This window comes from Tamandua tetradactyla, chromosome 4, assembly GCF_023851605.1.
Source record: "Tamandua tetradactyla isolate mTamTet1 chromosome 4, mTamTet1.pri, whole genome shotgun sequence".
NCBI lineage: Eukaryota > Metazoa > Chordata > Mammalia > Pilosa > Myrmecophagidae > Tamandua > Tamandua tetradactyla.
The window spans coordinates 199,883,698-199,910,530 of NC_135330.1; the positions used below are offsets into that span (position 1 = coordinate 199,883,698).

Below are 26,833 nucleotides of genomic sequence, written 5' to 3' on the forward strand. Positions count from 1 at the left end.
CTCGCTGTTAGAGTCATTTTTAATGGTTAAATTGCAAAACATTTTTGTGCATGCATCTCAGTTTTTTTTTGTATGCTGTATGGTGGGGGTCGCATTTCATTCCTTTTCCATGTGGCTGTCCCATTATTGCAGCACATTTGTTGAATTATTTTTTAGGCAGGGGGAGTAGTGCAGGGGCCAGGAATTGAACCTGGGTCAGCCACATGGTAGGTGAGAATTCTACCACTGACTCCCCTTGTGCCCCCTTAATGTATTTTTAAATTAAACATTAAACTAAAACATTGCCATTCCTATGACCTTTTAAGAATTTTGATTGGATACAGTATTGAATATATTATACATTTCAGTGATTTTAAAGGTGGAAAGTCATGTTCACTTATTCCTAGCAATTGTTAAAAGAAAATCTTTGATCCTGTGAAATATTATAAATTTCTGTTTTCAGTGTTAGTAAAAGTACCAACAAAAGCCTCCCTTCCCCACTTTCTTTCATTCATGTCCTAACTTGTCCTTTCTTTTGATTTATTTTGTAATTCCTTCATTAAATACCTATTGACTAAATGATGGCTTCCTGCCATGACCAAGGTGTTGGGGATCTGTTTGGGAGCTCAGTGCCCCTCTCTCCATGAAGCTGCATCATGGGGAGGGAGATGGGCTTTTAGAAACCACATTTAGTGTAAGAAGTAAAATATACAAGTATAAAAGAAGAAACGTAATTTAGTTCGAGGTTTGGGGAAAGACTTCCATGGAGGCGTCATTTAGGCTGAGAACGAAGAATGGGTTGAGTTAGTTTGGGGCCAGTGGCAATGGGGAAGAAGGGTGCACGTGCTCAGGGACAGGTTGCTTTCTGCAGTTTGGGAACAGATGTGGGTTTGTGACACAAAAATCCAGAGAAAGAGAAACATTCCATGAGGCTCGTGAGGTAGGCAGGAGACAAATCAGGTAGGGCGTCTGAACTGTATTAAGAATCTGGGTTTTTAAGCTAAGCTGAGGAGCATTTATTAATTTTCTATTCCTGCCTATGAGGTCTAAGTCACAGCTATAAACTGAGGCACATTGAAAACATGCCTCAACTCACACACACAGCGCATGGGCTCTAAATGACTTCCCTCCTCTCTGTCCAGCTGGGAGCAGACTGCTAGGCTGGGCAGAGACTTGACAGACTGCCCAGGACAGGGAATACAGACTGCACACAAAGTTCAAGAAGGTCACACACACAGCACAGCACAGCACAGTGACCTGGAACCCTGGGGAGAGCATGACTTCTGCGATTGCCACATTATGTTGTTTAAAATGCCCATTTTTAACAAAAGCTTATGATACATGCAAAGAAATGGGAAAGTGTGGTCAAGACAAAGGAATAAAACTGTTCAGTTGAAACTGCCCTTCCAAACCCAGTTGCTGGAGTTAGTAGACAAAGACTTTAAATCAGCTATTATAAATATGCTCAGATAAGTAAAGAATAAATGTGCTCAAATTAAATAACTGAAGAATTAAAGAAAAGTAGGAGAGTAATTTCTCAGAAAGTAGAGCATATCAATTACGAGATGGAAATTTTAAAAGATGTATGGAATAGAAATCCTGGATTTGAAAATTACAGAAACACGAAAAGTTCACTAGAAGCGCTCAACAGATTTGAACTAGCTAAAGAAAGAATCTGCATAGTTGAAGATAGGTCAATTGCAATTATCCAGTTGGAGGGAAAGAACACAGAGAATGAAGAAAAATGAACAAACCCTCAGAGGATCTGTGAGATATTAAGTATATAGATATACACAAAGTGGGGTTCCAGAGGAGAGAAGAGAAAGGGGCAGAAGAATATTAGAAGAAATATTGGCTTGGGAACTTTCCCAATTTCATGAAAATCCTTAATATGTACATCCAGGAAGCTCAGTGTGCTCCATTTAGGATAAACTTAGAAGAGCCCCATACCTAGATACCTCATCGCCGAATCATCTGTGGGAAGGACTTCCTTGGCTTAATATCACAAGTAATTACTCAAGGCATTACAATCCTTTGTTATGTAAAATAAACTTTAAAATAATGATTTCTTTTGTATGCTGTGTGGTGGGGGTCATATTTCATCCTTTTCCACATGAATATTCCATTATTGCAGCACCATTTATTGAATTGAACCTGGGTTCCCGCATGGCAGGCGAGAATTCTACTTAACTTCCCATGCACCCCTTTAGTAATGATTTTAAGTATTTTATGCTTGGCTTTTTCCTCTTTGTAGTTAAGATTAATTTCTATGTAACTTAATTTAGCATGTTTGGGATTTGTTCCACTTTGCTAGCTGCCGGAATGCAATATACCAGAAACAGAATGACTTTTAAAAAGGGGAATTTAATGTTTCAATTTACAATTCTAAGGCCGAGAAAATATCGCAGTTAAAACAAGACTATAGAAATGTCCTACCTAAGGCATCCAGGGAAAGATACCTTGGCTCAAGAAGGCCAATGAAGTTCAGGGTTTCTCTCTCAAGTGAGAAGGTACATGGCGAGCACAGCGTCATCTGCCAGCTTTCTCTCCTGGCTTCCTGTTTCATCTTCATCTCCAAAGGTCTCTGGCTGGCGGACTCTCTGCTTCATGGTGCTGCAGCATTCTCTGCTCTCTCCGAATCTCTCATTCTCCAGAATGTTTCCTCTTTTACAGGACTCCAGAAACTTATCAAGACCCACCCAAATGGGTGGAGACATGTTGTCACCTAATCCAGCTTAACAACCACTCTTGATTAAATCACATCTCCAGGGAGATGATTTGATTACAGTTTCAAACATACAGTATTGAACAGGGATTATTCTGTCTTTACATAATGGGATTTAGATTAAAACATGGCTTTTCCAGGTGACATACATCCTTTCAAATCAGCACAGGATTAATATAATGAATATATGAATCTGTTACAAATAGCCTTTTTTGGGGGGGGTGATGGATACAGCTGAGCAGCCTAAAGCATTCTGGCATAGTTTTACTTTATATAGTGGTTTCATTTGCTTAATATTACCTATTTGAATAGCACATGCTTGATCTTCCTATAATTTTTTACTGCTATGCTAGGAAGACATTTATGTTCCTTTCATGTTATTCCGTATTAGATAATTTTGGAAAACAGCAGTTTGAATAATTTAGTAGGTGAGACATATCAAAACACTTGATAAATCACTGTAAAGCAAGATTTTTGCCAGAGAGAATGTGATAAATGAGGTCACCATATAGTGTAGACATCATGTCATTTGCTGAACTTACCTTGATATTTTTCTCAAAATGCATATGAACTCATTAAACTCTGTGGAAAACAGTAAGAAAAAGTGATGTGGCATCCAGCGGCCTGTCTCTGACAAGGCTCAGGCCACACAGGCTGGGCCGGGGCTGCTCGATACACAGCTGCAGATGCTGCCGGAGTGCCTGAAAAGCTAGAGTCCAATGCAGGCGCTTTTCCTTAGACCATGTTCCCAGTGAGCTGCTTATTGGAGTGACTTGGGTTAAATCTTAAAGGTACTTTAGTGTTACAGAGAAACACTCTGGCAGCAGATAAAGTGTCTGTGCTGAACTATGTGGTACCACCTGAGCACATGTTCTTTAAAAGATTTGATGCACAATGGGAAGTTAAGGTAAGTTTTTTGACTAATGGCCTGTTTTTTCTTTGCAGTTATTATTACATAATGTTCCTTTGGTGTTTATTTTTACTTCTGTGTATCAGGATCACATGATGTGTTTTACAAAATGTTTTTACTTGAATAAAATTATTGAAGTGTCAAAATTTCTGCTTCCTTTCTGAAGTCATTCTTTTGTTAGTTAAAGTAAAAATTAAATTAAGATTTTTGTATGTGCTCTGTAAATATTTTGACATGGGTCATTTGATATTATTCTTGTGTTAGTTTAATAAATTTTTCATCGTGTTTTATAATTAAGAAGTCAACATTTATATAGGGATTCCAAGTACCTAGTTAATATGTTAGATTTTAATACCCTTTGAGAGTCTATTAATTGAACAGAAAACGAGAACACTGTTTAATTGGTGGCAGAAACGTTCAGAGGTGGAAGCTTTTGCATGCCAAATCGAAGACTTTTATTCTTCTTAAGTATTTTATTTGCTAATGCAATTCTTATATTTCAGCCTAAATAACTTAAAAAGTTTAAGTATTTCATGTAGCGTTTGATGTAAAAATACAAGATCAATGAAGATGTTTAGACATCAAATACAAGAATAAAGTCAAGAGTCTAAACGAAATCTGTAAAGCAGCAAAATTCTAATTGAGTGAGTCAGAGATACTGCAGACACGATTAATTGAAAATCCATTTCAGTATTTCCCTGAAATAAACTGATCATCTTGTGCTTCTCTTCTCAGTTAGTGGCATATCACAGTTCTATTTATTTTCCTTAAACTATATTCTTCAGATTCACCTTGACTCACTCCCCTCCTTTCCTTTCCTCCGGCTGTGTTTCTCATTTACACAACCTCCTCTCTCACACCCTTTCATTAAAATGCCAGACCCGTGTCTTTCCCTCTTACCTTTTTCATCCTCTAGTGTTTTGCCACCAGTATCACCGAGATTATCTGTCTTCTCAAAACTTTTATGCATTTATTTTAATTTTTTATCTTGGGAACAACAGAGAATAAATCTACCTTATTCTTCATGTTTGTTCATTATTATCACGTCCCACATACTGACAGCCTCCTCTTTCATACCTGACACCCTTGACTAAATCAGCAAGCAGAATAGAATCTGTTTATCCAATATGAGGAAACGTGTAATATAACATTAAATTGAGAGATTTATGTTTCTTAATCAGTTTAAATTCACATTGGATATTGGGAAGGTTGAATAATACCAAGATGCTGTTTTAACCTAAATTAATGTAAAGATTTAATACAATTTCAATGAAAAGTAAAGGAGAACCAAAAATTATGGGGGGGGGGGATTTGCCTTTATTTTGATAACTTCACAGTTATTCTGAAATTAATCTGGAAAAATTAATGTCATATCCTCACTAATTTGAATGTCCCAGCGTCAGTCTGTATATTCTCGAAATTACCTGCAGGGGCTCTAGAGCTGAGCCCTCTTATTAGAGAATCCCCTTCTCGTTTGGTAAGAAGTACTGATTCTCAGCCAGTTATGATTTCACCTACCAGTGGCATCATCAAAACACCATTTCGCAGAATTTTTCCCTGGAGATTCCCCAAAAGAGTTGGTGCGATGTCTTGGTAAAATCAAGGTCATATATTCACTTGTTGGGAGTCTACTGATACCTTGTTCTAATCACCTTTCAACACAAACAAACATAAAGTTTGGCAGTTTGTAGAACTTACAGGTCATAAAATTTGGAAGAGATCTTGCTTTACAAAGGAGAAAACTTAAGTATAAATTAAAGTAATACAAATAGCTAACAATTTATTATGTACTTTGTGGAGCTCCTACTACTGATTTACACATGGTGTATTAATATTAAGTGTCTTATTTTCGTCTTCAACATGACTCTCTTAAGTCAGGTAAATATTCCTGATTTAATTTTTTGCATATTGAACTTGATATTTATTCACAAGAATGAGCATGAATGTTTCAAAATAATTGTTCTTACATGCCACTGAGAGTTGTTTTAAGTTCTCAAGAAGCATTATTCTATTATTAAAGCATTTGTTCTTTTGAACTAATCATTTGACTTGCTTTTGCATTTTGTAACTATTCAGAATTTTGCATATTATGTATAATTAAGTTATTTGGTTAATTGATTAATAGATCAATAATTGATCTATTCAGCTAGTTTAAAGATTGCAATTAAGCGTACCTAATTAAATTTTATAATTTTATTAAAGTGCCAGGGAAGGTATAAAATTGATTTTTTACTTTTAAAGAAAATATTATGGAAGTATAAGAATTTCTCTTTCGTGATATTTTGGTAGCTAACAATGAAATGATGAAAGGGTAAATGTATTTACTTAGAAGCTGCTATAAAAATCATTGTGGCATTTATTCCCTAATTCTTTTTAAGACCTTGGTTTTGATATGCCAGATGATTTATAAAAGAAGCAGGGTTATGTTGAGGCTTCCTATTCAAAATGTTGACAGGCCGATATGGATGATATGCTTTAACTGAATTGTGTGATTATGCACATCCACGTAGCAGATTTTTTGTTTTGTGCAGAGTTTATTTTCTTTACTTTTATGATAAGAATGTTTGGTTAATAACATGGAGTTTTCATTTGTAAAGCATTTTTTTTAACTAGTTGTTTTCATTACAGAAGTACCTGCTGCATTTCCAGACGCTGTAAAGGAAAAAGAAACGCCAACCCCTGGTGAAGATATTCAACTAGAAAGTTCGATTCCCCACACAGATTCGGGAATTGGAGAGGAGCAAGTGGCTACCATCCTGAACGGGGCGGGGCTGGAGCCCAGCACAGGCCCAGACGCCATGAGTGAGCTCTTGTCCACTTTGTCCTCCGAAGTGAAAAAATCACAGGAGAGCTTAGCCGAGCCGCCCAGCGAGGTGGTGAAGCCTGCACCTTCCATAGCAAGCATCTCACAAACCAAAGGCATCAACGTCAAGGAAATTCTGAAGAGCCTCGTGGCTGCCCCCATTGAACTTGCAGAGTGCGGCCCTGAGCCCATTCCGTACCCAGACCCGGCCTTGAAGAGAGAAGCGCAGGCCATCCTCCCCATGCAGTTCCATTCCTTCGACAGGTAGGTGCTGTCGTGCGCAGAGCGCAGTATGCTGGGGCACTTGAGGGCTGCTGCCAGAGGGAGGGTGTCTGGGAAACTCCATACTGGCTCAAGTGGGGCCTCCCAGCTGTGGGCCGGGGGACGTCACCAGGGCCTGTCCACGGGCGTGGCAGTGGCACGTGTGTGTCCAGTCCGCCCCCCGGGGATCCCGGACATTGGAAGGGCTATTCTCTGGTTTCAGGCTTCCTCTCTTCCACGCATCCAGTGAGGGAGAGAATAAGCCACGTGTCTCCCAGGTCCATTCTGGCTCTGGAGTAGTGGTGTAAGGTAGAAAACTAGAATAATTGTCAGAGATGAAGGTGCTTACTTTAAGTGATAAAACCCAAATTTGAGATTTAAATGCAAGTAGATAGAAAACGTAAGAAATTGTTTTTGATCATCTTTCTTTTTGACTTTCCTATCTCAGTATAAAGACATGGTGTTCCTAATTACATCCATTATGTTATGCAGACTTCAGCATCACCCGTTACCACCAATTTTCCATTGGTACAGAATTAATTTGAAGTATATATTTGAAAGAAAATGTTTCTGGGAAGCATTTTAGGTGTCTGCACTGCTTGTAACTCATCTTATATTCTATGTTAAAATGTTGCATTGTAAAAGGATTTCTTAGCTAAGGAGCAACTAACTCTTTTGTCCATTCCAAAATATATGCAATGAAAATGATAACTCACAAAAGCATAATAAAATAATATGTTTTAGAATCTAAGAATCTGTTCGTATAATGTATTTCCTGCTATTTAAAAATGTATAGCATTATAAAAATATTTTAGCTAATTTCTAATTACTGACAGTAGTATTTAATTTTGGACACTGGGATTGATGCATATTCCAAATTATAATTGCATGTTAACATATAAACTAAAGAATGTATTGGTTAATTATCAGAATCAAATCATTGTTATTGATATCAAGGAGCACTATTTTATATTTTAAAAATGTGTGTATATGTGTGTGCATGTGGTAATTGGCAAGCCAAGTGTGTTTTAGAGAGATAAGATCAAGTTGGATAATCAAATCTTTCTTAAATTAGAATGTCAGAATAGATAAATAATCAAAATATCCTCAGTATAGCTTTCTCTGCAACAGCGAAGCTACTTTGTTCAAAGTGGAAACTATAAGTTTTATCATTTAGGAGTGGAACTTTGGCAGTAAATCCATTTTCAGGTATGCTATTTCAGTTTTTTTTCTTACACAGATACAATGTTGGCTTGTGAACATTTTAATCAGTGCCATACAGCTATTTGTTAGAAATCTATTGTGAAAATACAAATGGTGCTAGTTATTATGTGAGTTATAAGGATGAATAACACTGATTTTGTCTACTGTGAGTTTACAGACTACTAGAAAGAGATAAGACGCTGGTGGATAATGGTCAGATAAAGTAAAATGAATTAGTTTTTAAAAATATATGTAAAAAGCCCTTATACAAATGTAGAGAATACTTTTTTTTTCTTTTTTGGGGGGTATTTTTCTCTTTAATAGTTTGTGTTGATATTATATTCTGATGTTCATTCATGTAATTCCTTAACTGTTCCTTCTGCCATTTGCATTGATATTTTCCATCTCACCTATTTGATATATTTTCCCAGGATGTGTGTGTGTGTGTGTTTATGAGCGTGTATGTCCACATACATGTAAGTATGTGTAATTGCATCTATCTAAACATACACAGGTACGAATATATGTAATATAATTGAATTCAGGGTCAGTAAAGTTCTGTTTTCCATTTTATTTTAAATTATATGTTTAAATTTTATGAGAATACAAAGTAATAGAGAATTATTGTGATTTGAGAAGCTTTTGAAATAAGTACTAAGTAAATATTTTTGTTTTAATACAGATTATTCAAATGATTTTTTTTCATTAAAACTTAAGGCAATCACTTGAGTGCCAATATTCTTAGGTACTCAGAATTTATTATACTTTTGCAAATTCTCCTTAAAAAGAAAAACAGAACTTTTTCTTCTTCATTTGTTCCAGATAGCATTTGTGCAAAGTGCAGTGGGAACAGAATCATTATTTTGAATTGCGTAAGTGGGAGTGAAATGGAAGAGCACAAAGCATGTTCCCATTCTTTTTAGGAAAGAGCCTCCAGTGCAGTTAATATATGCAGCAGCTCCAGCTCTATCAAATGTAAATGATGAGGTGATATTGATGAGAGGAGGGGACGGAGGTCTCGGGGGGCGCCGGTGACGGATTGAACAGAAGCGGCCTTGCCTGTGCCCGCTCGGCTCTGTCACCTTCACTGCTCAAAGCCATAATGGAAGGTGGCAGTCTGAAATGAGTTGCCACGGCAAAGAGTATTATTTTTGAAATGCTTTCACACAAATCACTAGGCCCTGCATACAACTTAGTTTCATGCTTTAATGTCATCAGGAGGCACAAATTGGTGTGTCTAATTGTTTGCCACCTGCCAGCAAAATGAGCTGCCAGCCAGGCAGACGGGTTTGCTGGTCCGTCAGCCGCTCAGTAGATGGAGGATGACACATCGCATTGCTGACTCCACACTCGGAAGCCTTGAGCAGTTTTGAGGCATCATCCCCACAAGTGCTTCCAGACAAATGCGTTTTTCAACTATATTTCCTGTACGTTACTACCATTTGCCTTCTCTGTCTTTACAGTAGCTGTACTTACGTTATGAGTTATACTAACATATTTCTGAAGCACTGTAATCTGAAATCCCAATTATGATGAGTCTTTAAAATCAGATAAAATTCCTTGAAAATAAGACGCACCAAGACAGGCTTTGGAGGCAGAGTCCTGCACACTGCCGTTTTCAAACACGCAATTACGGTGGTCCTCCTTGGCCCGAAATGAAGGTGTCGTTTTGTCTTTCTAGTTGAAAAGTAGATTTGAACTCTGTTGCTCCTTTCTTAGTAACTAGACCATATTTCCTAATATTGTACAAACCCAGCAGAAGTCACCTGAGGTTTTACTTTTGTTAACTATTAGTTTGTTGGTTCTATCACAGAATTGCTAACAATGAATTCTTGGTATTTATCCTAGATTGTAACTTTGGAAGTAATTTCCTAAAAAACAACTGATGTTTTCCCAACCAGAAAGGAGCATTCATGAATTTTAGTGTTTTGAAGATTATGACACTGTTGTCACTAAGTAAATTATAACATCAAATTTTAGAAATGTTTAGACTTAAAGTAAACCCTTTCTTTTTCCTTTTAGCTTTAAGTCTTTGATCAGATTGTGTTATGAAATATTATATAGATATCCTTATTGGCATATCTAGGAAAAAATCTTTCTTTCATTTGCCCCAATCATCTGTTTAGATTTACGTGTATGTCTTTGATTACCAAGTGACCGCATGTGCATTTATGATGTCTAAAGCACTGAAAATGCTAGAGATCCCTTTCTAGTACTGTAAGGAAACTCTACATGGAGAAAGGAAATACCATGTGAAACAAAATGTTTAACAGTGTTCTGTTACTGTGAGACAAAGAAAAATATTTATCATAGTTTTATTTCTAACAGAAAAGCTTAGTATTCTCATTTTTAGATTGAGGTGATACTTTTCTTTTAAACTACCTAGGACTAAGCTTTTACCCTATGTTTTAAACTAAAATTTTAACCTTTTATATACCCATATTTTTGTAATCTTTTGGTATTTTGGTGTGATTTAGCTTATTCTTAATTTCCTTAAGTTTTCTGAGATCCCTCTGAATTTGGACTTAAGGCAGAAAAAGCAGGAGGAAAATATGCTTCTCCATACATTTTAACTGTTCCTATATTTTCAAGTTGTTTTAAGCCTGGGTATCACAACAAAAGGCTTATAATTGCATTGTTTCATTGGCTAGGAAATGTCAATCTTACATAATTTATGCTTCCTACCTTTTGATTTTGCAAACCTGTTTAAATTGAAATTACTAAATTTGTATATTCAGGCAAACTAGGATGCTTTTTTCCTCTCAGACTTTTAATATTTTGCTTCTAAGTGTTTCTCAAGTTCTCTGAAAAAGAAGATCCCTGAAATAAAATTTACTCTTTCGTAAGAAAGCACTTTACATAGTCTTCTTCTTATTAAATCTAAAGTTTATATGTTGTTTAGGCTATGTGTTTTCATATTTGTCCATTGATTTATTATTAAGAATGAAAATTCAGTGTAAGTAATAAAGAAATGTTAAATAGAGAGGATGGAATCCTCCTACATTGATTTCTTTAAATGTGGAATTAAGTAAAAATGTGAATAATTATAATTACTGTTCAGCACCTCATTTTTGATTCTTGGAGATTGCTAAGTTCTTCAAAAAGTACTCTGGTTATTCCACTTATAAGATGAGCAAGTACATGTAAGCCATATTGATTTAAAACCTGCCAAACTGCAGGTAGTTCCAAGCTACCTGGCCACTGGCCACCTGCCTCTGTTACTCTCAGCGTCCTTCTGAGTGTAGCGTCGAAGGCCAGTGGCCAAAAGATGTGGTTTTGGCCGAGCCAGACTGTGTCCTGGGATCCCAGCGTCCTGGTCTCTGCCTCTCCGAGTGTGAACAGAGCCCATTCGGCTAGCTGAAGAAACAGTCCATCTCTGACAGGCTGAGCTAACGAGATGCTCAGTTATCTCTTCACATCTTTTTTTTTTCTGTTGATACTCTGAAATACTTTGCAAAATGGAAAAGCATAAAAGATGAAAACATCAGAGCAATAATCTTTTGATTTCTGATGGGCTGCAGTAAATTATGTTACCCCAAAATAAGTAACAGATTGTTTTTCTCCAAAGTTTCAATCCTTTCTTTCAAGATAAATGTCTCACATATGCAAGTCATGTTAGGGAAAGAGTAATAGTCTGGAAATTTAGGAGAACTGGCTGTTAATACTAAGCTTTCCATAATTAGTGTTTTTTTAAACACTTTTTATTGTAAAATGTAATAAACAAAAGAGCGATAAATTTCAAAGTATGTTGTGGGTTGCAGTTCTGTAATTTCAGGTATTTCCTTCTAGCTGCTCTAAGACTCCAAAGACTAAAAAGATATATCAATATAATGATTGCGTAGTCATACTCATTTGTTAAATCCTATCTTCTCTGTTACAGCGCTTCCTCCTCCTTCGATCCTTCTTGCAGTCTTTAGGGATATAGGGGCAGTAGCCAATTCTAACTTCTACATATAGAAAAGAGGTGTTGACTTTATGGGGAAGGGGGGCAGCTGGTTGATGCTTTTGGAGAGACTGGCACCTCTGGGTTTCTAGGCCTAGGAACCATCTGGCGCATTTAAGTTCCTTTAAAATAAACTTAGTTAGTAAAACTTTTACAGAATTTCAGATACAGTCCGAGGTATTCTTTAGGGTTTACAGTGATGCTGTTGATTGGGGAATGGGATACCATGGCAGTTAGCAATATGCAGCTGAAGCTTGCATGAAAGTAACCTCCAGAATAGCCTCTCACCTCTATTTGAACTCTCTCAGTCACTGATACCTTATTTTGTTCTATTTCTTTTCCCACTTTTGGTCAGGAAGGCAGTTGTTGATCCCACAGTTGCCAGGGCCAGGCCCATCCCTGGGAGTCACGCCCCACGTTGTGAGAGAGACTTTTACCTCTAGATGTCACACGGGTACCCAAAGTTCCAGGAAAATGTCACATTATACACATATAGGACAGCATCTCAGAACTTAGAAATAACAGGAGTAAATGTTACTGTTGCATGAACTTACGATCTAGTCCCCAATTTTCTTACAAATATTTTCTCAACAAGACTGTAAAATATTGGTCTTTTTGTTTCTAGCTTATTTAGCTCAACGCGGTGCCCTCATGGTTCCCCGCCTCGTTGCATGCCGCATGACTTCATTCCTTTCTGCAGCCGCACATGATTCCATCATATGTATACACCACAGTCCCCCACAGGCGGGGGTAGGGGTGGGGCGGCGGGGGTGGTGGTAAGTGAGGGGTAATGATTTTGCCTGCAGCATTGGGCTTAGAGAGAGAGGCCACCACTGAGCAACCAAAGAGGTTCTCTAGAGGTAACTCTTAGGCATAATTGTGGGTAAGCTTAGCTTCTCCCTTACAAAAATAAGTTTCATAAGAGCAAGCCTTGGGTGGGCAATGGTGGCTCAGTGGCAGAGTTCTCACCTGCTATGCCGGAGACCTGGTTTCGATTCCTGGTGCCTGCCCATGCCAAAAAAAAAAGGAGAGCAAGCCTCCAGATCAAGGGCTTGGCCTATTAACTTGGGAGTTCCTAATGTTTGAGAGAGTATCAGGGATTTCCCAGGTAGTTAAGTTTAATAGTTTCAGATTTTTTCTCCAGTCCCGCAAGGGGTTTTGCCAGTACTTTTAAATTATCTGCCTAGCATTCTCTGTAATATATCAGGGTATTACATTAAGCTGTACAGAATTTTGAGATCTCATTCCCAATTCTTGTCTCCATGTGTTTAAGTTGTTTAAATGAACTGGTCAGACACGTAGGCTAAGTTAGATTGTGTGCTACAGAAAATTTAAATTTTGGACAACATAAACATTTCTTCTTTTGGTCTCGGACAAAAGCTGAAGTTCAAAATACAGACAATACCATCCTTTACTCTGTGTTCTGATTTACCTTACTCCCAACCAAATGGCTTCGTCCTTACCTCTCATTGAAGCCTGATCTCTTTTTCAGCTTCTTTAAAAGTTGCAGTATGTGGTAATGCTGACTTTCAGAGCTGCAGTCTTGGATGTCACACAGGTACCCAAAGTTCCAGGAAAATGTCACATTATACACATATAGGACAGCATCTCAGAACTTAGAAATAACAGGAGTAAATGTTACTGTTGCATGAACTTACGATCTAGTCCCCAATTTTCTTACAAATATTTTCTCCACAAGACTGTAAAATATTGGTCTTTTTGTTTCTAGCTTATTTAGCTCAACGCGGTGCCCTCATGGTTCCCCGCCTCGTTGCATGCCGCATGACTTCATTCCTTTCTGCAGCTGCACATGATTCCATCATATGTATACACCACAGTCCCCCTTCTGCTTCTCAGTTGATGTACCCTTCGGCCACATCCAGACATTGGGTGTCATGAATGATGTCACCTTAACCATCAGGGTGCCGATGTCTATTTGAGTCCCTGCTTTCTGTTCTTCCAAGTATATTCCCAGTAAGAGGATTGCCTAACCCTATGGCAATCCTTGATTTAGCCTCCTGTGGCTCCACTGCATCTCGCTCCAGTGGGGCTGCCCCGTTCCACTACCCTACCACACTAAGTAGGTGTACCTCTAGTGTTCTCTAGTGCAAAAAAAAAAACATATTTTTGAATCTACAGATTTTGATGCAGTATATTCATACAGCATATATTCTATCCAAAATAAACATTGTTTCACAGTATCCTCAGGTTGTACGATCATCATGACTCAATTTTAGACAATTTTCATTGCTCCAAAGATAAAATCCCAAACTCTCCTTAATGTATTCCTGTTAAATATAGACCAAAGCATGTAATAAGCAGTTTTTCCCATATGAACCCCTCTATTATTAACTCTGAACACGTGTTATACCTTTGAAGTTTCATACAAGAACTTATTCATATTTGTAGTGCTTATTGATGTGGTGTATGACTCTAAACAATCCCTTTCAATCATATCCACTTTCAATATGGCCTATTACTTCTAAACCTGCTAATGAACTACCTCACCTCTCTCCATTCCCATATTTTCCTGCTCAACCTCAATAACTAGTCTGAACATGTTATGTAACTGCTCCCCCTTCTCTAGCTAGTGTTTGTCTCTAGATCCCGTATATTTTACATTTTAAGACTCAAAGTTTATATTTTCCAGAGGGTTCATATTAGTGAAATCAAACAGTATCTATTCTTTTGTGTCTGGGCTGTTTCCCTCAGCATTATGTCCTCAAGGCTCATCCATCTTGTCACGTTCTTCAGGACCTCATCCCTCCTCATTGCTGTGTGATATACAATTGTACGTTTATACCACATTTTGTTTATCCATTTGTCTGTTGATGGATTGTTTCCATCTTTTGGCAATTGTGAATAATGCCACCATGAACATCTGTGTGCAAATGTCTGTTCTTTACACTGCTTTCAGCTTTCTGGGTTTATACCAAGTAGTAGTATTGTCAGGTCATAGGGTAACTTGATATTTAATTTTCTCAGGAACTGCTGAACTGTCTTCCACAGTGGCTGTACCATTATACATTCCCACCAGCAGTGCATAAGTGTCCCAGTTTCTCCACATCCTCTCCAACATTTGTAGTTTCCTGTTTGTTTAATGGCAGCCATTTTTGTAGGTGCAAGATGATATTTCATTGCAGTTTTGATTTGCATTTTCCTTATAGCTAACGAAGATGAACATCTTTTCATGTACTTTTTAGCCATTTGTATTTCCTCTGTGGGAAAATATCTATTTTTATCTTTTGCCCATTTTGTAATTGGGTTGTTTGTTCTTTAGTTCAGTTCTATGATCTCTTTATATATACTGAATATCAAACCCTTATCAGATAATATGGTTTTCAAATAGTTTCTCCCATTGAGCTGGCTGCATCTTCATGTTTTTGACATACTTCTTTGAGGCAAAGAATAATTTTAAAGTTCCCATTTATCTATTTTTACTTTTGTTGCTTGTGCTTTGCATGTAAGGTCTAATAAGCTACTTCCTGTTACTAGACCTTGAAGATATTTCCCTGTATTTTCTTCTAGGAGTTTTATTGTACTGGCTCTAACATTTAAGCCTTTGATCTACATTGAGTTTTTGTATAGGGTGTGAGGTGGGGGTTCTCTTTCATTCCTTCCTTTGGTTGTGGATACCCAGTTCTCCTAGGCCCATGTATTGAAAAGACCATTCTGTCCCAGTACAGGAGATTGGGGCCTCGAAGGTCAATTGGCCATAGATCTGGTGGTATATTTCTGAAGTCTCAATTTGATTCCATTGATCAATATGTCTCTCTTTGTGCCAATACCAGGCCGTTTTGACCCCTGTGGCTTTATAATAAGCCTTAAATTCAGGAAGTCTAAGTCCTCCCATTTCCTTATTCATTTTAAGAGGTTTTTTTGGCTGTTTGTGGTCTCTTTCCGTTCCAAATAAATTTGATAACTAGTTTTTCCAAGTCTTCAAAGTGTGTTATTGGGATTTTGATTGGTATTGCATTGAATTTGAATGGTGTTGCAATTGAGTAGAATTGGCATCCTAACAACATTTAACCTTCCTATCCATGAACATGGAATATCTTTCTACCTATTTAGGTCTTCTTTGATTTCTTTTAGTAATGTTATATAGTTTTCTGTGTACAGGTCCTTTACATTCCTGGTTAAAATTATGCCTAGATTCTTGATTCTTTTAGTTGCTGTTGTGAATGGAATTTTTTTCTTAATTGTGTCCTGTTAGGTCATTACTTATGTGTAGAAACATTATGATTTTTGTGTATTAATCTTGTATCCTGCCATTTTGTTTAATTTGTTTATTATCTCACGTAGCTTTGTCACAGATTTCTCAGGATTTTCCAAGTATAGGATCATGTCATTGGCACATAATAAACGTTTTGCTACTTTCTTTCCAATTTGGATGCTTTTATTTCTTTTCTTGTCTGATTGCTCTAACTGGAACTTCTAGTATAATGTTGAATAGTAGTGGTGGCAGAGGGCATCCTTGTCACAGTGCTTATCTCAGGGGAAAGGCTTTCAGTTTCTCAGCATTGAGTGTGGTGCTGCCCATAAGAGTTTTTCATACATGCCCTTTATTACACTTTGGTATGGTGTGTGGAAGTTCACTTTGAATACTACCTTATTCTTATAAGAAAAGGATTTTCAATTTAGTCTAATGCTTTTTGAGCATCAATTAAGATGATGAGTCATGATTTTTCCCTTTCAGTTTGTCCATGTGTTATATTACATTGATTGATTTTCTTGTGATGAGCCACCCTTGCATGCCTGGAATAAACCCCACTTGGTCGTGGTGTGTAATTTTATTAATGTGCTGTTAGATTCGATTTGCAAGTATTTTGCTGAGAATTTTCGCATCTATATTCAGTAGGGATATTGGCCTGTAGTTTTTCCTTTCTTGTAGTATCTTTATCCAGTTTTGTTATTAGAGTGATATTAGCATCATAAAATGAGTTAGATAGTGTTCCTTTTACCTCAGTTTTTTTTGAAGACTTTGAGCAGAAATGGTGTTAGTGCTTTTTGTTTATTCCCCTGTGAGGCCATCTGGCGCTGGGCTTTTCTTTGTAGGAAGATTTTTTGATGACTGATTCCATCTTTTGATTTGTGATTGGTTTGTTGAGGTCTTCTGTTGCTTCTTGAGTCAGTGTAGCTTATAGCATCCCTTAAGTACTGATATGTTGTATTCTGATTTTTACTTGTGTCCATATTACTGATTTCTCTTGCAACTTCTTCTTTTCCCCTCAGATTGTTTTGGAGTTGTGTTATTTAATCTTCATATATTTGGGAAAGTACTGGGTTCTTTGATGGTTATTGATTTCCACCTTTGTTCCATTGTGGTCAGAGAAAGTGCTTTGAATAATTTAAGTCCTTTAAAATTTATTAAGACTTGTTTTGAGCACCAGCACATGATCTCTCCTGGAGAGTGTTCCATGAGCACTAGAGGAGAACGTATGTCCTGGTGTTTTGGGGTGCAGTGACCTATTATATGTGTCTGTTGGGTCTGACTCGTTTATCACATTGTTTAGCTTGTTGATCCTCTTCCTAGTTCTGTCTATGAGAGATGGTGGTGATTAATGTCTTCAGTTATCATTGTTGATAATAATAATGGAGCAATATAGCTGTTGCTCCATTCAGTTTTGCCAGTGTTTGCTTCATGTACTTTGGACCTCCTTGATTGGGTGCACAAAACTTGTAATTGTTATTTCTACTTGGTCAGTAGTTCCTTTTATTAATATCTAGTGTCCTTCCTTGTCTTATACAGCATCTTAGCATTTAAAGTCTGTTCTTATTATTATTATAGCTGTTCCTGCTTTCTTTTGCTTGTATAGAATATTTTTCCATCCTTTCACCTTCAATCTATTTGTATCCTTGAGTCTAAGATGAGTCTCTTGTAAACAGCATATAGATGGATCATATTTTTTAATCCATTCTGCCAATCTGTATCTTTTAATTGGTGAGTTTAGTCTGTTAATATTCAGTTATTACTCTAAAGGCAGTTGTTGAATCTACATCTTATCCTTTGGTTTTTATTTGTCAGATCTATATAATTTTTTCCTTTCTGTCTCTTTATCCTTTAAGTTACCCTTACTAATAGTATTTGATTCTGTGTCCTCCTACAAACCTCTCTCCTTTCTTTTTTTTTCATCTAAATGCTAAATTCCCTTTAGCATTTCTTGCAGGGCAGGTCTCTTGTTAACACATTCTCTCCACATTTGTTTGCCTGTGAATATTTTAATCTCTCCCTCACTGTTATTTTTTTTTTAATGTAAGAAAACAAGCAATACACTTGGAACCACCAAAAATGAACATTTCAGCTAGCTCATATTTAAGCAAAGTATCCAGGTAATCATTGTAAAACATGTGTTTGGGCAGTAAGTCTCGCAAACCAATTTAAAATTAAGGCAACAAGGAAAAAAATCTACAAATTCAGATAGCATAGTTCTTAAATTCTAAGTATTAAACACTAACTTAGATACCATTTGATCAGCTGTCCAAACTGAATATTCTCAAAATATCAAATAGGAAGTTCTTACAAATATCTGCATTGCTATAGTGTTCCAGTTTCTCCACATCCTCTCCAACATTTATATTTTCCTGTTTGTTTAATAGCAGCCATTCTTATAGGTGTGAAGTGATATCTCATTGTCATCTTAATTTGCATTTCTCCTGTAGCCAATGAAGGGGAGCAACTCTTTATGTGCTCTTTAGCCATCTGTATTTGTTCTTCAGAAAAGTGCCGATTCATTTCCTCTTCCTATTTTATATTGCGTTGTTTGTTTTTCTACATTTTTTTTCTAGAAGTTTTATGGTACTGGCTCTTATGTTTAGGTCTCTGATTCATTTTGAATTAATTTTTGTATAGGGTATAAAGTAGGGGTCCTCTGTCATTCCTTTGGCTGTTGAAATCCAGTTCTCCTGTGCCAATTTATTGAAAAGACTATTCTGTCTCAGTTCAGTGGATTTGGGGGCCTTATCGAAGATCAAATGCCCATCAATATGGTGGTCTATCTCTGCACTTTTGATTCTATGCCACTGGTCGGTACCATGCTGTTTTGACCACTGTGGCTTTATAGTAAACTTTAAAGTCAGGAATTGATAAGCCTCCCAGGTCACTCTTCTTTTTTAGCATATTTTTAGTTATTTGAGGTCTCTTTTCCTTCCACATAAATTTGATAACCAGTTTTTCCAAGTCTTGAAAGTAGGTTGTTGGATTTTTACTGGTCTTGCATTGAATCTGTAGATCAGTTTGGGTAGAATTGACATCTTGATGATATCCAACCTTCCTTTCCATGAGCATGGAATATCATCCTATCTATTTAGGTCATTTTTTATTTCTTTTAGCAATTTTTTGTAGTTTTCTGTGTATAAGTCTTTGATATCCCTGGTTAGGCTCCTTCCTAGATGCCTAATTCTTCTTGTTGTTATTCTGAATGGAATTTTTTCCTTAGTTGTCACCTCAGATAGGTCATTGCTTGTGTGTAGAAACATTACTGATTTTTGTACATAAATCTTGTATCCTGCTAATTTGCTGAATTTTTTAATTAGCTTATGTAGTTTTGCTATAGATTTCCCAGGGTTTTCTAAGTATAGGATCATGTCATCTGCAAATAATGAAAGTTTTAATTCTTCCCTTCCTGTTTGGATACCTTTTATATCTTTCTCCTGTCTAATTGCTCCAGCTAGTACTTCTAATACAATGTTGAATAATAGTCATGATGATGGGCATCCTTGTCTCCACCCTGGTCTCAAAGGGAATGCTTTCAATTTCTTATCATTAAGTATGACGCTGGCTATGGGTTTTTTTTTTTTTTTTCATATATGCCCTTCATGATATTGAGGAAGGTTCCTTCAATACCTAACATTTGAAGTGTTCTCATCAGGAAAGGATGCTGAATTTTGTCAAATGCTTTTTCAGCATCAATTGATATGATCCTGTGATTTTTCCCTTTCGATTTGTTAATGTGCTATATTACATTGATTGATTTTATGTTGAACCACCCTTGCATTCCTGGTATGGATCTCACTTGATCATGATGTATAATTCTTCTAATGTGGCATTGGATATGATTTCTAGTATTTTAAGAATTTTTCGCATGTATGCTCATTAGGGAGATTGGTCTATAGTTTTCTTTTCTTGCATCATCTTTATCCCATTTTGGTATTTGCTTTCTTTTAGCTATAGCTTGCATAAAAGATCTTTTTCCAAACTTTCACTTTCAATCTAATTGTGTCCTGGAGTCTAAGATGCATCCCTTCTTAAAAGCATATAGATGGATTGTGTGTGTGTGTGTGTGTTTTTTTATCTATTTTGTCACTCTGTGTCTTTTAAACTAAATTGAGTTTAGTCCATTAACATTCAAAGTAATTATTGTAAAAGCAGTTGTTGATTCTACCATCTTGTCTTTTTAGTTTTTCTTTGTCAAATCTGTATATTATTTTCCTCTAAATTACCTTTACTCATATTTGTAAATTCTGTGCCCTCCTCCAGACCTCCCTCTTCTGTCTTTTTTTTATCACCTGACAGGGCTCCCTTTGGTATTTCTTGTAGGGCTGGTCTCTTGTTGACTAGTTCTCTCAATTGTTCTTCATTGTTGAAGATTTTAATCTCTCCCTCAATTTTTTTCTTATGCTTTTTTTATTGTATGCCATAACATATACAAAACAAAGAAAGAAAAAAGTAATGATTTTCAAAGCACTTTTCAACAAGTAGTTACAGGACAGATCCCAGAGTTTGTCATGGGCTATCATACGGTCTTCTCAGATTTTTCCTTCTGCTGGCTCCAGAATATAGGAGACTAGATGGCTCAAATATTTTTTTATCACCACAATCTACTTTTTTTCTTCTTTTTAAGTGAAAAATAACATGTATACAAAAAATCTATAAATTTCAAAGCACAGCACAGGAATTAGTTGTAGAACAGATTTCAGATTTTGGCATGGGTTAAAATTCCACAATTTTAGGTTTTTACTTCTAGCTGCTCTAAGATACTGGAGATTAAAAGAGATACCAATTTAAGGATTCAGCAATCATATTCATTTGTTAAATCCTATAATCTTTGTATAACTCCACCATCACCTTTGATCTTTCTGTCCCTTGCTTTAAGGGTATTTGGGCTATGGCAGTTCTAAGTTTTTCATATTGGAAGGGGCTGTCACTAATCTGGTGTAGGGAGATGGAACTATCTGATGTTCTGGAGAGGCTGGGCTAGGTTTCAGGACTTATCTGGACCAGGGACCCATCTGGAGGTTGTAGGTTTCTGGAAAATTACTCTAGTGCATGGAAGCCGTGTGAAATCTTATATATTGCCCTAGGTGTTCTTTAGGATTGGCTGGAATGGTCCTGGTTGGGAGTTGGCAGGTATGAGAGGTAGCAAGGTCTACCTGAAGCTTGTGTAAGAACAACCTCCAGAGTAGCCTCTCGACTCTATTTGAGGTCTCTCTGCCACTGATACTGTATTAGCTACACATCATTCCCCCTTTTGGTCAGGATGGAATTGTTGATCCCATGATGCCAGGTCTGGATTCATCCCTGGGAGTCATCTCCCACGTCGCCAGGGAGGCCTTCACCCCTGGATGTCATGTCCCACATAGCAGGGAGGGCAATGATTTCACTTGCGGAGTTGGGCTTAGAGAGATTGAGGCCACATCTGTGCAACCACAGCGGTCCTCCAGAAGTAACTTTTAGGTATGCCTTTAGGTAGTCTAAGCTTCTTTGCTACCTACATAAGCTTCACAAGAGTAAGCCTCATGATAGAGGGCATGGCCTATTGATTTGGATAGCCCTAAGGTTTGGCACAGTATCAGGGGATTCCCTGATTTGGTAAGGTTTAATAGTTTCCATAGTCTTTCAGGAGTTCCCTCAGGGGTCTTTGCCAATACTTTTTGATTATCTGCTTACTATACTCTAGGATGTTTCCAGGCATTACAATAATCTATACAGGATTAAAGAATCTCTTTTTTATTCTGGGCTCCCTGTGTTTCAGTTGTTCAAATGAGCTATACAAATAGATTGAATTAGAGTATACACTACAGAAAAGTTCAGTTCCAGAACAAATTCACCTTTCTTCCTTTGTTTTCAAAGAATATGTGTGTTTCTAAAATATAGACACCATCTTCCTTACCCCTATATTCTGAATTACTGTAACCCCAACCTGTTCAGTTTCATTCTTATCTCTAAATATCAGGTTATATATATAAAACAGCTTCTCAAAATCCAGAAATAATAATCACCACTCTGGACTTAATGTGTCTGCTCTAAAAGCTTACAATCTGGCCCCTGTTTTCTTATAAGCATTTTCTACAGGTGACCATACCATTTTTGTTCTTTTGTTTCTGGCTTATCTTGTCTCACCAAATGTCCCACATGTTCATTCACATCGTCGCATGCCTCATGACCATCTTTTCTGTAGCAGCACAACCTTCATTCATAAGTATATGCCATTGTTCGCCAATCTACTTCTCTGTCAGAGCATCCTTCAGCCACCTGCATTCATTTGGCATCACGTAGAGGTCCCAAACTACACAGTCCATGAAAACTCTCAATTTTAGATAATTTCATTGCCCCAAGAGAAAGAAAACCAATATACACACCCTCACCAAATAGGAAATCGGAACCTCCTCTTAACTCTTGTCCCTCACCCATTATTTACCTCTGCTGTTGCTGTGGTAGTGCTGATGGCTTCCTTTTGAACATAGCTCATAGTGTGCAATAGCAGTTTTCTCCCTGTACTGTGGACTTAGACACTCTTTATACAAGAATCATACCTTTGAAGTAATTCTTGCAAGAACTAATTCATATTTCTAGTGTGAGTCACTGAGACACGTAGGTCTATACAACCCCTTTCAAGCTTGTTCATCTTCAATATGGTGATATTGCTTATGGACCCACTAGAGAACCACCCTCACTCCCATCTATTCCCTTACACTGGAGTTCAACCTCGTTAGCTAACTGTTCTTGCATCTACAGCTTCTATGTGTCTCTAAGTTCCCTGTATTCTGCATTATAAATCTCTGGTTATACCTTTATGCTGGTCATAGAAGTGGAATCATACAGTATCTACCCTTTTGTGTCCAGCTAATTTCACTCAGTGTTATGTCCTCAAGGCTCATCCATCTTGTCATGTGCATCAGGATGTCATTTTGTCTTACTGCTGCATAATATTCCATATTGTGTAGATACCATATTTTGTTGATCCACTCGTCTGTTGATGGGCATTTGGTTTGTTTCCATCTTTTGGCAATTGTGATAATGCTGCTATGAACATTGGTGTGCAGATGTCTTTATCTCATTGCTTTCAGCTCTCCTGGGTATATACCAAGTAGTGCTATTGCTGGGTCATAGGGCCACTAGATATTTAGTTTCCTAAGGAACCACCAAACACTATACACAAACAAATGTATAGTGGGTTGCACCATTATACATTCCCACCAGCAGTGCATAAGTTTCTCCACATCCTCTCCAACATTTATCGTTTCCTGATTGTTTAATAGCAGCCATTCTTATAGGTGTGAGGTGGTATCTCATTGTAGTCTTGATCTGCATTTCCCTTATAGCCAGTGAAAATGAGCATCTCTTCATGTGCTTTTGAGCCATTTGTATTTGCTTTTCAGAAAAATGCTCATTCATGTCTTTAGCCCATTTTATTATTGGGTTGTCTGTTCTTTTGTTGTTGAGTTGTATGATTTCTTTGTATATACAAGAAATCAAACCTTTGTCCAATATGTGATTTCCAAATATTTTCTCCAGTTGAGTTGGCTCCCTTTTCACCTTTTGTGACAAAGTCTTTTGAGGTGCAGAAGCATTTGATTTTGAGGAGATCCCATTTATCTATTTTTTCTTTTGCTGCTTGTGCTTTGGGTGTAAAGATTAGGAAGCTACCTCCTGTTACTAGGTCTTGAAGATGTTTCCCTACAATATTTCTAGAATCTTTATTCTAGTGCTAGTTCTTTTATTTAGGTGTTTGATCCTAAATAAATTTGTTAATTTCTGTGTAGGGTGTAAGATAGGGGTCCTCTTTCATTCTTCTGGCTATTGCTATCCAGTTCTTCCATGTCCAATTACTGAAAAGACTGTTTTGTCCCAGTTCAGAGCATTTGGGGGCCTTGTCAAAACTCAGTTCACCATAGATCTGGTGGTCTGTTCTGCACTCTCAGTTCAGTTCCAGCGGTCAGTGCTTGTGTCTTTCTGCCAGTACTATGCCGCTTTGACCACTGTGGCTCTATAAAAGGTTTTAAAGTCAGGGAGTGTTAATCTTCCCACTTCATTCTTTTTTTAGGATGCTTTAGCTATTCGGGGTCTCTCTCCCTTCCAGATGAATTTGGTAGTTAGCTTTTCCAAATCTTCAAAGTAGGTTGTTGGAATTTTATTGGTACTGTGTTGAATCTGTAGATCAATTTGGGGAGAATTGACATCTTAACTATTTTTATCCCCCCTATCCATGAGCAGGGAATATCTTTCCACCTATTTAGATCTCCCTTGATTTCTTTTATCAATGTTTTGTAGTTTTCTGTGTACAAGTCTTTTACATCCCTAGTTAAGTTCATTCCTAAGTAGTTGATTCTTTTAGTCACTGTTTTGTATGGAATTTTTTCCTTAACTGACTCCTCAGTTAGGTTATTGCTTGTGTATAGAAATGTTACTGATTTCTGCACATTAATTTTGTATCCCACCACCTTGGTGAAATTGTGTATTAGCTCAAATAACTTTGCTGTAGATTTCTCAGGATCTTCCAAGTATAGTATCATATCATCTGCAAATAATGAGAGTTTCACCTCTTCCTTTCCAATTAGGATGCCTTTTATTTCTTTGTCCTGTCTGATTGCTCTAGCTAGAACTTCTAGCACAGTGTTGAATAATAGTGGTGGGCATCCTTGTCTCGTTCCTGAGCTTAGGGGAAAGGCTTTTAGTCTCACTCCATTGAGTACGATGCTGGCCGTCGATTTTTCATGTATTCCCTTTGTTATATTGAGGTGGTTACCTTTGATTCCTGTCTTTTGGAGTGTTTTTATCAGAAACTGATGCTGAATTTTGTCGAATGCTTTTTCAGCATCAACCAAGATAATGTGATTTTTCCCTTTTGATTTGTTAATATGCTGTATTACATTAATTTATTTTCTTGTGTTGAAGTATCCTTGCATTCCTGTTACAAGCCATACTTGGTCATGGTGTATAATTTTTTTAATGGTGGTTGGATTCGATTTGGTAATATTTTATTGAGAATTTTTGCATCTATGTTCATTAGGGGGATTGGCCTCTAGTTTTCCTTTCTTATTGCATCTTTACCTGGTTTGGTATTAAAATGATATTAGCTTCATAAAACGAGTTATGTAGAGTTCCTTTTACGTCAATTTTTAGAAACGTTTGAGCAGGATTGATAGCTCTTTTTGGAATGTTTGATAAAATTCCCCTATGAAGCCATTTGGTCCTGGGCTTTTCTGTGCAGGAAGATTTTTGATGACTGATTAAATCTCATGACTTGTGATTGGTTTGTTGAGATCTTCTATTTACTCCTGATTCATTGTAGGTTGTGCATCTCCAGGAATTTGCCCATTTCATCTAAGTTGTCTAGTTTGTTGGCATATAGTTGTTCATAGTATCCTCTTATGATTTATTTCTTCAGGGTCTGTGGTAATGCACCACTTCTCATTTCTGCTTTTGTTTATTTTGTTTATTTCTGATTTTGTTTATTTGTATCCTCTCTTTTTTTCTTTGTCAGTCTTGCTAGTGGCCCATCAACTTTATTGATTTTCTCAGAGTACCAGCTTTTGATTGTATTGATTCTTTTTGTTCTTTTGTTCTTCCATTCATTTATCTCTGCTTTAATCTTTGTTAATTCTCTTCCTCTGTTTGCTTTGGGGTTAGTTTGCTGTTCATTCTCAAGTTCCTACAGATGTGCTATTAAGTCCTTGAGTTTTGCTGTTTCTTGTTTTTTAATATAGGCATTTAGGGCAGTAAATTTCCCTCTCAGCATAGCTTCTGCCATATCCCATATGCTCTCATCAGTTTTATTTTTGTTTTCATTCATCTCCAGATAGCTACTCATTTCTCTAGCGATTTCTTCTTTGAGCCACTGGTTGTTTAAGAGTATGTTAATTAATCTCCATATATTTGTGAATGCTTGCATTCTTTGGTGGTTATTCAGATCCAGCTTCATTCCATTGTGATCAGAGAAAGTGCTTTGAATAATTTCAGTGTTTTTAAATTTATAAAGACCTGTTTTGTGCCCCGGTATGTGATCTATCCTGGAGAATATTCCATGAGCCCCTAGAGAAGAAAATATACCCTTGTGCTGTGGGGTGCAGTGACCTATATATGTCTGTTAGGTCTAATTCATTTATCAGGTTATTTAACTTCTCTGTTTCCTTGTTGACCTCTCTGGTTGCTCTGTCTATAGAGGAGAGTGGTGTATTGAAGTCTCCTGCTGTCATTGTTGTAATATCTGTCGCTCCCTTCAGTTTGTCAATGTCTGTCTCATGTACTTTGGTGCTCCTTGATTGGGAGCATAAACATTTATGATTGTTATATCTTCTTGGTGAATTGACCCTTTAATTAGTATATTGTGTCCTTCTTTGTCTCTTATGTTGTCTGCACATCTAAAGTCTGTTTTGTCCGATATTAGTATAGCTACTCCTGCTTTCTTTTGTTTACAACTTGCGTGGAACATCTTTTTCCATCCTTTCACTTTCTATCTATTTGTATCTTTGTGTATAATCTGAGTCTCTTATAAGCAGCATATAGCTAGATTATGTTTCTTAATTCATTCTGCCATTCTGTATCTTTTAATTGATAAATTTAGTCTAACATTCAAAGTCATTACTGAAAAGGCATTTCTTCAGTCTTCCATCTTATCTTATTTATTTGTAAGATCTTTATATTCTTCTCCCTCTTTCTCTTTGTAATCTTTAAATTACCTTTAGTGATACTCTTTTATTCTGTGCCCTCCTCTGAACCTCTCTCTCTTATCTTCTTTTTTTAGCCGGCAGAACTCCTTTTACTATTTCTTTTAGGGCTGGTCTCTTGTT

General features: G+C 37.0%; 1 protein-coding gene across 7 annotated transcripts in view; it reads left to right on the top strand.

The window, feature by feature from the left end:
• Positions 1–26,833, top strand: part of NBEA (neurobeachin) — a 752,331-nt gene that overhangs the window by 283,421 nt on the left and 442,077 nt on the right. For all 7 annotated transcript variants that reach the window (XM_077159019.1, XM_077159015.1, XM_077159017.1 and 4 more), the window contains exon 30: positions 6,243–6,681. In XM_077159019.1, coding sequence (XP_077015134.1) covers positions 6,243–6,681 — 439 coding nt within the window. The remainder of the gene's footprint in view (positions 1–6,242; positions 6,682–26,833) is intronic.